This window comes from Salmo salar, chromosome ssa15, assembly GCF_905237065.1.
Source record: "Salmo salar chromosome ssa15, Ssal_v3.1, whole genome shotgun sequence".
Taxonomy (NCBI): Eukaryota; Metazoa; Chordata; class Actinopteri; order Salmoniformes; family Salmonidae; genus Salmo; species Salmo salar.
Window position 1 is genome coordinate 79,584,881 of NC_059456.1, and position 13,981 is coordinate 79,598,861.

Genomic DNA, 13,981 nt, shown 5'->3' on the forward strand with positions numbered 1-13,981 from the left:
AAAAGGTATAATTGGGAAGGCAGATAAAGCATTTTAATCAAAAGTAATCACTTTTGCATGTAGAATCTTACTCATTATTCCACATGGCTGAAGCGCCAGTCGTGGTTTCACAGAGTTCAAAATGAGCCAGGCTGCATCCTTTTCCATGTGTACTTGCACACTTCCTCTTATGTAGAACCATTGTATTGGTGTAATCATTGGCTAGAGAATGTTTCCACCATGGGGAGGTGTGCAAGTGCACACTTAGGAAAAAGGCAAGGGCAGATACAGCAGACCTCAAGTACAGAGAATGACACCAGTCTTAATTAAAAGTGTGAACTCAGAACAGAACATAATCCAGACACATTTGTACTCTCTCATCCTTTATTTTGTCCACGAGCAAGCATCAACTTCACTACAATTTGCCTTTCAATTGGTAGAAAAGTGAGAGCAGCCCCAACAAGCACAAAAGGAAGCATTCAACAGTTCTGAAAACATTGTCACCTTCCATTTTTGAGCAAAGATAAAAAATAAACCAAAAATGTTTGAGTGGTGTGGACTTGTGAAAACAGACAATCTGAGAATCAGTAGTATACATGTCCCCTCTCCCACTCAAATCTCACAGTTCCACATGTAATATACAGAAAATTGTTGTTTTCATTAGAAGTGATTCATGCAACGTAAACACCCGTTGAATCCCAAAGCTCCTATATGTCTGCTGGATGGACAGCGACATTCATTCAATTCAATGGAAAGGAAAATGTCCAAGGGGCTGATCAAAAGTATCACAGAACTTGACTTGAGGCCCAAGCTCAACTGACTGGCACAAACAGTTGTAAACTCTGGTCCCTTGGAATGGTGGCTGTTCAGTAGTATGTTTGATTTGTACTTTTCAATAAATAAATAAAATGTTTAAAAGGGAGATGAGATGTTCAGAATGTTAAATTGACAATGGACTGTGACAAAATGAGTGTGAGAAATTTGGAGAGAATAAGATTATACTCTTGTTCTGGTGAATTTCATGCTGCCCTCAACAACTTTGTCTGCAAACCAGGCAATAATACACTGTTCAAAATTACCGTTCACTATACACAAATAGGTAACTTTATACCCACATATGCTGCCTAGAGCATTTTAATATTGTACATATTTTTAGAAGTGGATTTCCTCAATATGATGATTCAGTACAATATCTATAGAGGATACAATATGGTCCTACTTTCGCTACACATAAACATAGACACATGACACCTATGTAAAACATTAACTTTTAATAAAACTAGCAGTGGACTATTATTACTAAAAAATTAAATAAAATCACTTCCCCCAGCTCTGTAAGAAATCTAGCATTAAATAGTTACAAAATAAAAGTTGCCACAACTAAAAGAGCGTGGATGAGTGTTTTGTTAGTTGTGTTAATGCGCTGTGATCGGCAAAAGGCACTCCCAACTTGGGCCAGCTCAAACCTGACCCCCTTATTGGGCCCTAGTCATTTTGAAGGGGAGACTGTTCACCACATTTCAGCAGTTGACCAAAAATAATAAATACATTGGGCCTAACAGAAATGTGACTGAGCGACTCCAGACATATGGTTTTGCTCAAACCCTCAAAAGTTACTTGGAACGGTCTCCAAAAAATGACTTTATATGAAACTTGCAAAGCATAAAATGGTACACTTGTGTTACTTGAGCCATAATGTATTTGGCCTCTAAAAATAGCTTAACATGCAAAGTATAAGACTTCCTTTATAAACCTTTCCAACAGTTGTCCAACTTTGTCATGCCTCACCTTTACTTTTAAGTTTGACTAAAATTCCCAAAGTCATGCCATAAAACATACTTATGAAAGTTTTGCAGAATGTACATAATTCATTTGGATTCCTAAAACGGTGGAATAACGTTAACCTGTTTGAGGGGTACAACTCCTTTACCGCATGGGTTTTTTTGAAGGTATTGAGATGAACAAGCAGTGATTTCTGAGAGGAGATTTAGAGGTTAACATCTGACATCTTTTCAATTAATTGTATAAGTTTTATACTAATACCAGAGGAAAAACAAGTTTACCAAATGTAAACAAATATCTTAGAACAACTCTACAGTACAGTTCCATGTACAATAAAATCTAGTGGTCTACTGCAAAAAAAGATTTAATTTGAAAGATTCAGACAAGGACAAAGAAGATTACATTTTAAAAAGAGTTCTCATATCACAGCAATGTGTCAGCAGTCACATTTATTCACATTTGTTATTATTTGAAGGTTTCAATATCCTTCAAATAAGTAAAACAACTGCAGTGAGAGTGAGACTACGCTTAACTGTAACGAGAAAACCGTTTAAAAATGAATCGAATATATTATTTCAGGTTAAATAGCCATGCCATGAAATAAATCCTTCAAAAAAATGTTGTTTTTTTTGCAATGAAGCAGACAAATGTTCTCGCATTTCATTTCTCTTCCAAAGAAGGACAGCAGCCGTGCTATTGAACTGAGCCCTCCTAAAGCTAGACTAACCATACCCCTCAGCTCCGTCTGTACGCTGAGATTCGTTTGTGTTTTTGTTGTAATATTTTTGATGCCACGGCAGGACTGGAATATGTAAGGTCTTTTTAAAAGCTGCAGATGGAGTGTAGTTCTCTGCTAGTCCTAATGTGCTAGCAGAAATATTCATATCTACGCTCAATGTGAATTGATAGCGGAACTGCAGAAGCTGGCTGTTTTCTTAGTACCTTAAGCTACATCGGACTGTGGTTTACTGAACGTGATCATCTTGACCTCAAATTACCTTCTGTACAATAACAGACTAGAATGGGAATTAAATACATTGTCGCCTTGAGTACAGCATTGCCACCTGTGCAAGTCAAGCAAAGTAATAATAATAATTTGGTGGGTGCTTATATTTGTCCTATTTCACACGTGAATTGGAAATGTGTTTTTTTGCATATCCCAACTCTCCCTGAGACACCGTCGGCGAGCGGGGTCTCGGCCATGGTCTGACATTATCAACAGCGACCCTGGAGCAATTAAGGTTATGTGCCTTGCTCAAGGGCACATTGACAGATTTATCACCTTGTCGGCTCGGGGATTCAAACTAGCTACCTTTCAGTTACTGGCCCAACGCTCTAACCGCTAGGCTACCTCCCACCCTTGTATATGTAGCATGTGAAGGGTGTGGCATGTGAGGAGCCGAAAGCAAAATCAACCAGTCCTGTCCCCACTAAGCAAAGAAATAACTACCTCCTTGCAAATGAAAAGACAAAATGAGCAACACTTTGCCATAGAAACCTCTGTGTACAGTTCTGGGTCTGGGTTGCTCTTCTTGAAGCGGACATTTTGTACAAGTATGACGGAAGAGCTTTGCCAAAAAATGTGCAACATGCTATAGCCTTTGTGACACAAATATTCTACACGACGTACTGCGTCTTTATAGATATTGGACCCATTTGTTTAGGCCTTCACTAACACATTGACTAATTACATGGTTTCTTCATATTTACAAAATATTAAAAAGCAATTTATTCATCTACACATATGACTTGTTCAAATATCCTCATGCACTAAAAGGAGAAAAATGTAAATATGCGGTCTACGTGTCTGAAACATCATCTCGTTTCCCTCTCCGGACAACAACAAGCACAAAGAAGAAAAAAAAGAAAGTCAAAGCTTTTCTCGTTTAGTGGCAAACAAATCTAAAATAGATGTGCAAGGAATATACATTTTTAAAAATCATTCTCCATTTTGAAAGCCTTACATCAGTAAAGAACTAAACAAAAGTGCAAGGTTGTTTCCTCACGGTAGCTCAAAACAAAATGCAAATGTTGGCCAAGTCTTCCCGGGAATAAAACATTCAAAATTAAAAAAGTAAGAAATCAGCGATCCGGTGATTACTATACTACACAGAGTACCACCACTAAGATGACGACAGGGAAACCTTGACAATATATAGCTTTTAAGGGGGATTTGTGTTGTTTTTACATCATGGCTCCTCTGTAAGGAATTTGTAAGGGTGTGCCCCCACTGGTTAGGAGGGGTAGTGAGGATGAGAAATTCTATGAGTCGTGTGTTAGCGTATGTATATGAGTGTGTGAGAGAAGAGTGTGTATCACAGGAGGCTGCTGAGGGGAGAACGGCTCATAATAAATGGCAGGAATGGAGCAAATGGAATGGCGTCAAACACCTGGAAACCATGTGTCTGATACCATTCCACTCCTGCTCCAGTCATTACCACGAGCCCGTTCTCCCCAATTAATGTGGCACCAACCTCCTGTGGTGTGTATGTGTATATGAGTGTGTGTGTTTGCTTGTGTGTGTAAGAATTGTGTGTTTGCATGTGCATGTAAAAATGTATGAGTGTGTGTGTCTGTTAGTAGGTGAGTGTGGAGTCGTCCCACTCCAGCTGCTGCTGTCTGCTGGCACCCTGCTGGTCCTCTGGCTCTCCGGCCTCCTCATCCTCGCTGCTCTCCGACTCAGCACTTGTGATGTCGTCTTCCTCCTCGCCTTCCTCGCTCTCCTCCTCTTCTTCTTCCTCCTCCTCACTGCTGTGCTGGTCCTCATAAGTCTACCAAAGGAAAGAGGGAGAAAGAGGGTCAGTCTTTCACACATTATTAAGTGATTGTGAGAAAGATCTGAAGGAAGTGGACGGACCCGATCAGCAGCTGCGTAGGCTGTAACCAACACTTATGCTGCTGCCATACTGTTAACTATTATTATTTATCTTGATACCAGTCACTTAATCCTAATCTCCATCCACATGTAAATATCTACCTCAAATACTCCAGTATCCCTGCACATTTGGTATTGGCACTGACCCTTTTTATAGCTTCCTCTTTTTTTATTCTTGTGTTGTCTTTATTATTTCCATATACACACACACACACACACACACACACACACACACACACAGTACCTGTCAAAAGTTTGGACACCTACTCATTCAAGGGTTTTTCTTTATTTTTCTATTTTCTACATTGTAGAATAATAGTGAAGACATACAAACTATGAAATTACACATATGGAATCATGTAGTAACCAAAAGTGTTAAACAAATTAAAATATATTTTATACTCTTCAAAGTAGCCACCCTTTACCTTGATGACAGTTTGCACAGTGGTGTAAAGTACTTAAGTAAAAATACTACTTAAGTCATTCTTTTGGGTATCTGTACTTTACTATTTAGATTTTTGACTACTTTTACTTCACTACATTCCTAAAGAAAAGTATGTACTTTTTACTCAATAAATTTTCCTTGACACCCAACAGTACTAGTTACATTTTGAATGCTTAGCAGTACAGGAAGAAAATCCAATTCACACACTTATCAAGAGAACGTCCGTGGCCATCCCTACCGCCTCCGATCTGGTGGACTCACTAAACACAAATGCTTCCTTTGTAAATTAAGTCTGAGTGTTGGAGTTGCCCCTAGCTGTCAAAAAAAGTAATTAAAAAGGAAAGTGTGCCATCTGGTTTGCTAAATATAAGGAATTTGATGTGTAGAATTTACTTTACTCAAGTATGACAATTGAGTACTTTTTCCACCACTGAACTTAAATACATTTAAAATCTGATATTTTTAGTCTTTTATTCAAGTAGTATTTTACTGGGTGACTCACTTTTACTCGAGTCATTTTATATTAAGGTATCTTTACTTTCACTCAAGTATGACAATTTTTTTCTTTTTCCACCTCTGGCTTTGCACACAAATAGATACCTGCACACTGTTGAATACATCCATTGTTTTGCTAAAGGGTTAGTTCAGCAATTTTACATATTAATTCAATATTTCTTTCCTAACCTTGAAAGCAGTCTACAGACAAGGAAACAAATATATACATATGTGAAAATAACAGAACTATCCCTTTAAAAGGGGCAATCTGCAGTTGCTATACCAATTTTGGACATATAAATCAATGATACAGTATTTAAATTTTTTAAGAATCAATGAGTAACTTATGAGCTTAGTTCAACTGTCACACCCAATCAGAACCCAAAATATATGCTTGTTTTACGCCGATCTTTGTAACCATTGTAAATTTAAAGACTGTATAGCCTCAAAACATATACTGAAGAAAAATAGATGCACATGCAACAATTTCACATTTTTTACTGCGTTACAGTTCATATAAGGAAATCATTCAATTGAAATACATTCATTAGGCCCTAATCTATGGATTTTGCATGATTGGAAATACAGCTGTTGGTCACAAATACCTTTAAAAAAAAGGCAGGGGCTTGGGTCAGAAAACCAGTCAGTGTCTGGTGTGACCACCATTTACGTCATGCAGCGCGACACATCTCCTTCGCACAGAGTTGATCAGGCTGCTGATTGTGGCCTGTGGAATGTTGTCCCACTCCTCTTCAATGGCTGTGCGAAGTTGCTAGATATTGGCGGGAACTGGAACATGCTGTCGTACACATCGATCCAGAGCATCCCAAACAGGCTCAATGGGTGACATGTCTGGTGAGTATGCAGGCCATGGAAGAACTGGGACATTTTCATCTTCCAGGAATTGTGTACGGATCCTTGAAACATGAGGTAATGGCAGCAGATGAATGGCACGACAATGGGCCTCAGGATCTCATCACGGTATCTCTGCGCATTCAAATTGCCATCAATAAAATGCAATTGCGTTCATTGTCCGTAGCTTATGCCTGCCCATACCATAACCCCACCGCTACCATGGGGCACTCTGTTCACAACGTTGACATCAGCAAACAGCTCGCCCACACAACGCCATACACGCGGTCTGCGTTTGTGGGACCGGTTGGACGTACTGCCAAATTCTCTAAAACAACATTGGAGGTGCCGTGTGGTAGAGAAATTAACATTAAATTCTCTAGCTACAGCTCTGGTGGACATTCCTGCAGTCAGCATGCCAATTGCACTCTCCCTCAAAACCTGAGACATCTGTGGCTTTGTGTTGTGTGACAAAACTGCACATTTTGCAGCACAAGGTGCACCTGTGTAATGATCATGCAGCTTAATCAGCTTCTTAATATGCCACACCTTTTAGGTTGGATGGATTATCTTGGCAAAGGAGAAATGCTCACTAACAAGGATGTAAACAAATTTGGGCCAAAAAGTTGAGAGAAATAAGCTTTTTGTGCATTTGGAACATTTCTGGGATTTTCTTATTTTTTTACTTTACATGTTGCTTTTATATTTTTGTTCAGTGTAGTTAAAATGATACGATTGAGACCAAGTATTGTCAGTCCTTGCATCCATTGCTCTGTCTATGCATTTGAGAGTGGTAACATTTCTCCAGGCCCATCCCTCAGCTTTTTACCAAAACAAAGACGAGGTGCCCACTTTGTTATTGTTTCAACTGCGGATTTGCCATTTCAGTGCAAGGCTTTGACCAGAAGGAAACCTTTTTGGAGCATTACAGTGTGCCCGTGAGGTCTAGTTGTTTTTGAATGATCTGTTGCTCCATCTCTGTTGGTCTTGTGTGTCTCAGTTGGTAGAGCATTGTGCATGCAACGTCAGGATCGTGGGTTCGATTCCAGCGCACAACTGCATGTTGCTTTGGATAAAAAATGCACACACTACTATATCATTTTTTGTACTTCTATTGGATAAAAAGTGTCTGCTAAATGATTTAATTGATATGATATTACCTCCATGGGGTTGACTGTGATGGTGAGGGCCGAGTCATCCCAGTCCATCTCATTCTCCTTGCCGCCCTCTGTGTCCCTCATGGTGCGCTGGTGGGCTGACCGGATCCGGAACACGCCCAGGATGATCATGAACACCAGGAAGCTGACACACACCACAATGACGATGGTGGCGGCACTGGGGACCACTGGGGACAACACACACAGAGTGTGTATTAGGACAAATGTACGCATGCAAGCTCACACACACACACACACACACACACGCACGTATGCCCGCACACACACAAACACACACTATATTCACTTCTAGGGCTGGGTAAGACTTAAAGTCCTACTCTAGTTTCCTTTTCAACTCATTTATCACCTGATTTAACAAAAAACGCACAGTCGAGGTTTTAAAATCACATTTGACACCCCACCTTTTTAGCCTGTCCTTTAATCAATTACTTTACTGTTATTTAGCTCTGTCTTTTAATCAATTACTTTACTGTTATTTAGCTCTGTCTTTTAATCAATGTCTTTATATTGTTGTTGTTTGTTTTATGTTCCCATATTTATCCATTTTATTCTTCCTGCTTGTTTACGCTCTCTCTCTTTTACTGTGAAGAGTGTTGTGAATTTAAATTCACTTTAAATAAGCAGGCTGTATCACAACCGGCCGTGATTGGGAGTCCCATAGTGCAGCACACAATTGGCCCAGCGTCGTCCGGGTTAGGGTTTGGCCAGGGTAGGCCGTCATTGTAAATAAGAATTTGTTCTTAACTGACTTGCCAAGTTAAATTAAGGTTAAATAAATATTGATTTGATTTATGGTGCATGGATAGAAGAGTTGGCGAGAGCTGTTGGGTTTAATGGGATGGTTGTTTTTGGAAAGTTAGATCCCCCCCCCCCCCCCACACGTTCCACAGGTCACATTTCATTTGCTTACTAAAACTGCATCAGACTACACTGAACAAAAATATAAAACGCAACAATTTTACCGAGTTACAGTTCATATAAGGAAATAAATTATTGAAATAAATTCATTAGGCCCTAATCTATGGATTTCACATGACTGGGCAGGGGCGCATCCATAGGCCCACCTATTGGGGAGCCAGGCCCATCCAATCAGAATGACTTATTCTCAACAACAACAAAAAATTAAAAAAATGATAGACAGAAATACTCCTCAGGTTCATTAGCTGTCCGGATGTCTGGTCTGAGGCGATCCCGCAGGTGGAGATCCTGGGCTGGTGTGGTTACACGTAGTCTGCGGTCGTGTGGCCGGTTGGACGAACTGCCAAATTCTCTAAAACGACGTTGTTGGCGGCTTTTGGTAGAGAAATTAACATTCAATTCTCTGGCAACAGCTCTGGTGGACATTTCTGCAGTCAGCATGCCCATTGCACGCTCCTTCAAAACTTTAGATATCTGTGGCATTGTGTCGTGTGACAAAACTGCACATTTTAGAATGGCCTATTTTAGTCCCCAGCACAACGTGCACCTGTGTAATGATCATGCTGTTTAATCAGTTTCTTGATATGCCACAGCTGTCAGGTTGATGGATTATCTTAGCAAAGAAGAAATGCTCACTAACAGGGATGTAAACAAATTTGTGCACAAAATTGAGAAATAAGCTTTTTGTGCATATCTAACATTTCTGGGATCTTTTATTTCAGCTCATGAAACATGAGACCAACACTTTACATGTTGCGTTTATGTTTTTGTTCAGTATAGGTGTAATCTGTTTTGGGAACATATATTCACCTTCTTTATTACTTTACCAAACATACAGTTGAAGTTGGAAGTTTACATACACTGACGTTGGAGTCATTAAAACTCGTTTTTCAACCACTCCACAAATTTATTGTTAACAAACTATAGTTTTGGCAAGTCGGTTAGGACATCTACTTTGTGCATGACAGAAGTACTTTTTTCAACAATTCTTTACAGACAGATTATTTCACTTATAAGTCACTGTATCACAATTCCAGTGGGTCAGAAGTTTACATACACAAAGTTGACTGTGCCTTTAAACAGCTTGGAAAATTCCAGAAAATGATCGCATGGCTTTAGAAGCTTCTGATAGGCTAATTTACATCATTTGAGTCAATTGGCGGTGTACCTGTGGATGTATTTCAAGGCCTACCTTCAAACTCAGTGCCTCTTTGCTTGACATCATGGGAAAATCAAAAGAAATCAGCTAAGACCTCAGCAAAAAATTGTAGACCTCCACAAGTCTGGTTCATCCTTGGGAGCAATTTCCAAACGCCAGAAGGTACCACGTTCATCTGTACAAACAATAGTACGCAAGTATAAACACTATGGGACTACGCAGCCGACATACCGCTCAGGAAGGAGACGCATTCTGTCTCCTAGAGATGAACGTACTTTGGTGCGAAAGGTGAAAATCAATCCCAGAACAACAGCAAAGGACCTTGTGAAGATGCTGGAGGAAACAGGTACAAAAAGTGTCTATATCCAGAGTAAAACAAGTCCTATATCGACATAACCTGAAAGGCCGCTCAGCAAGGAAGAAACCACTCCTCCAAAACCGCCATAAAAAAGCCAGATTACGGTTTGCAACTGCATATGGGGACAAAGATCGTACTTTCTGGAGAAATGTCCTCTGGTCTGATGAAAGAAAAATAGAACTGTTTGGCCATAATCACCATCGTTATGTTTGGAGGAAAAAGGGGGGATGCTTGCAAGCCGAAGAACACCACCCCAACCGTGAAGCACAGGGGTGGCAGCATTATGTTGTGGGGGTGCTTTGCTGCAGGAGGGTCTGTTGCACTTCACAAAATAGAAAATTATGTGGATATATTGAGGCAACATCTCAAGACATCAGTCAGGAAGTTAAAGCTTGGTCGCAAATGGGTCTTCCAAATGGACAATGACCCCAAGCATACTTCCAAAGTTGTGGCAAAATGGCTTAAGAACAACAAAATCAAGGTATTGGAGTGGCCATCACAAAGCCCTGACCTCAATCCTATAGATAATTTGTGGGCAGAACTGAAAAAAATGTGTGAGAGCAAGGAGGCCTACAAACCTGACTCAGTTACACCAGCTCTGTCAGGAGGAATGGGCCAAAATTCACCCAACTTATTGTGGGAAGCTTGTGGAAGGCTACCCAAAATGTTTGACCCAAGTTAAACAATTTTAAGGCAATGCTACCAAATACTAATTGAGTGTATGTAAACTTCTGACCCACTGGGAATGTGATGAAAGAAATAAAAGCTGAAATAAATCACTCTACTATTATCCTGACATTTCACATTCTTAAAATAAAGAGTTACACAGTATTGTTGAAACTCACATCCATGAGCTACTTGCTATGGGCATCACCGCTATTAGCTTCACGACTGACATTTGGACCAGCGATGTCAACCTCATGAGCATTAGGAGTCTGACAGCACAGTGGGTCGACAAGGATTTCGTACTGAGGATAGCCGTATTGCATGCTCAAAAATGTGCTCGTTCTCATACTGCTGCTGCCCTTTCAATGGCATTTGAGAACATGTTTGACACTTGGAAACATGAACACTCCTAGCTCCATTTGAACAACTGACTCTAGAAATAAGCTCAACTGCGTCTGCAGCAGACGGGATACCCGGTCATGGCATTGAAACTCCTGCTCAACAAAAATGCTTGGAAAAGTACTCTACTAGTCTGTGAACAAGCGATTCGGTGGCATTCTCTCTGAGCCTCTTTACTGTGTCGCCACCATGCTCGATGCTAGGTACAAGGAACGCTACTTCGACGCAGACAAGAAACAGGGTTTACGTGAAATGTTACAGACACAGCTGGACAAGATGGAAACGGACACAGTGACAGTGCGCCCAGAGGAAGAGAGGCCATGGACAGACAGAGCTGAAACTTCACTCCTTAACACTTATGATGAAATCCTGGTTGAGAATGAAACGACTGAACAAATGAACAACGAAACAGCACAGCAAATAAGTGAAATAGGTTTTGATTATGATTTACTGGTAATGGGGATATACGTAAATGCCAACAAAATAACTTTTTGGTCAGTGTGTGTGTTTCAACTATTTAACTGTACTAGAATGCTTAAAAGGCCGCCAAAAAATGTAATATCGGTATTGCTTTTTTTGGCAAGGAAAATATCAGATATCGGTATCAGCCAAAAATGTCTTATCGGTGCATCCCTAATTCTGAGCATATGCAATGTGTGACTTCCACATAACATTACTTCTTCACTTATTTTAGGTTTAAGGAAGTGTGTATGTCGCATTCCTTATCATAGAGCTATGAAAGTAATGTATTAAGATCCAGCTGCTCGAGACAAAATCAGCGATTGCAATGCCATATTGTGCTGTGAAGAAGTCGAGCTGGATAAATGTTTTTCTAAGGACCGCCCCTTTGACGTAACATTGCAGTGAAGCAATATAAATCAGTGTAATGATGCAGCCGACCACCAGAGGGAGGCAAATGCAAGTTTATTCAACAGAGGACCTTTACATGGTCTTAGAAAGGTCTGGATGGCTGACTTATAAAACGGTGGGAAATCAATAAAATAAGTCATGTGAACATACATATATTTTTTTTAAGTAATTCTAGTGCCTGATTTCGGGGACTGTCAGCTTGAGAAGATGTATATAGTATTTTACTAAACTCAGTTTCCACATTTTTTCTTCAGTGATTCCTTAACCTACCACAGCGGATCAAAGTTGTCCACTTTCACCAAGATGGACATTCTTCAAGTTGTGTGGTAACCTTGATGGTTGGATTTTGATACAATGCCTGCCATTTTGCCAACCCAAATGGTGTCTATATGTGGGGGTATGTGACACAGCCAGGTTTCTACCTGGTACAACTGGAAAAGTAGCAGCGATTCCCTCAAGTCCATCTCTATGACAATTCAACCAGTCTCCCAGTGTCGGTTAGAAGAGTAGCAGCAACTAAAGCAGGCTTCCCTGCTCCCTCTCTGTGCCTCGGTCTCTTTCACCAAGTATATCAATTATTATGATAAAACATGAGGACCACCTCATCAACTGGACATGAGCTCAGATATTTAGTGTGAAGTTGAACTGTTTTTATGTGGTTGTTGATGTTTGTACACTACAATTCAACTCAGCATCTTGGTATTCTGTTTCTGCTAAATGTAATGTACCATTATGTTTATGCCTGTATTCTATATTGTATAATAAAGAGATTTTCTGATAGAAAAACTCTATGGGGATTTCATCATTGTTAGGTTGAAAGAAGAAGAAAAGGATCTACACATTGTAAAGAATCAAAAGCCACTTTTACACACACACACACACACACACACACACGAGGGTGTGGGTGTAAACCCCCTTTGGTCTTTTGTTGCGCTGTCACATTGTGTGATCATAATGGAGGACCGTTGGACCTGGATCCATTTACTAAGTGTCACAGAGTAGAAGTGCTGATCTACGATCAGTTTTGCCTTTTAAGATCATCATGAATCCGATTATTATAGACATCCTAGATCAGCACTCCAACTTTGAGATGCCTGATAAATAAAGGGCCCTGGTGTAATCTCTCAGTCTTGATGGGGTTTTAGTAGAGTATTACGATGCATTGGAGTCAGGTTGTGCGATTACTCTTCCTGACTTTAGCATTGTTACGTCAGACAACTGGCTAATAACAATGTATATCTCCTCTTAGATTTTGAGTGTCCTCTGCCAACCTTCTCTACTCTTATCTGGTCACGAGTACAAAAGTATGTAATAGCCCTGTCATGTAGGCTACATGGTTTATTAAGCACTCTCAGCACTGGAGATTACAACCCTCAAAAAAATAAAACAGAAAAGGTTGTGCTCAGATTCCTGGCCGTCCAGATGTCGCAGAAGGACCAACGGCACTCAAATGTAATCCCCAAATTAAAAACCAGGCAAGCGATAAATATTTCATGTGTGCCCTACTTTTGGTTAATTTACTTAAATCTATGGGAAAAGCTCGCCCCGGCCTGACCAAGAGGGATTTATTTATTTATTCCAGAGCAAAACATTTAACAGATTGGCTGTTTGATTACGAGGTTGGGATTAACTTTAACAAGAGATGAGTAAAAGAATCTACAGCAAGTATTGTGGGAGGAAATGGGGGGTCTTGAATTGTCCAATCTAAGATAGGTGTATCATAGAAATAAAAAAGGCAGAGTTTTAGTGTTTCTGGTATTCTAAATCTATGGATTACTATTCATTCCAAAGCAGTGTCTAGGCCACTTCGGGTTGCCACAAAACCGCATTCACCACGTACAGGGAAAAGGGAAGTTTGGATTAATTAAATAAATACAAAATAAATCTATATTTATTTGAATTCAAGCTGTGTATACCTCAGTGTGGACTGAGACAGACTGTTGACACAGCACACCCACTTTTGCAGTTTTGATTAAATAGAAGGCTTGTGTAGATTGCGTGCTTA

The 13,981-nt window shown here is 40.0% G+C and overlaps 1 protein-coding gene across 4 annotated transcripts in view; it reads right to left on the reverse strand.

The window, feature by feature from the left end:
* Nucleotides 1-349: 349 nt before the first annotated feature.
* The window catches only part of clstn1 (calsyntenin 1), a 65,443-nt gene continuing 51,811 nt past the window's right edge, over nt 350-13,981 (reverse strand). For all 4 annotated transcript variants that reach the window (XM_014145781.2, XM_014145779.2, XM_014145780.2 and 1 more), the window contains 2 exons: nt 7,589-7,773; nt 350-4,532 (listed from right to left, as the gene is read on the reverse strand). In XM_014145781.2, the coding sequence (XP_014001256.1) occupies nt 4,338-4,532; nt 7,589-7,773 (380 nt within the window). In that variant the 3' untranslated portion in view covers nt 350-4,337. The remainder of the gene's footprint in view (nt 4,533-7,588; nt 7,774-13,981) is intronic.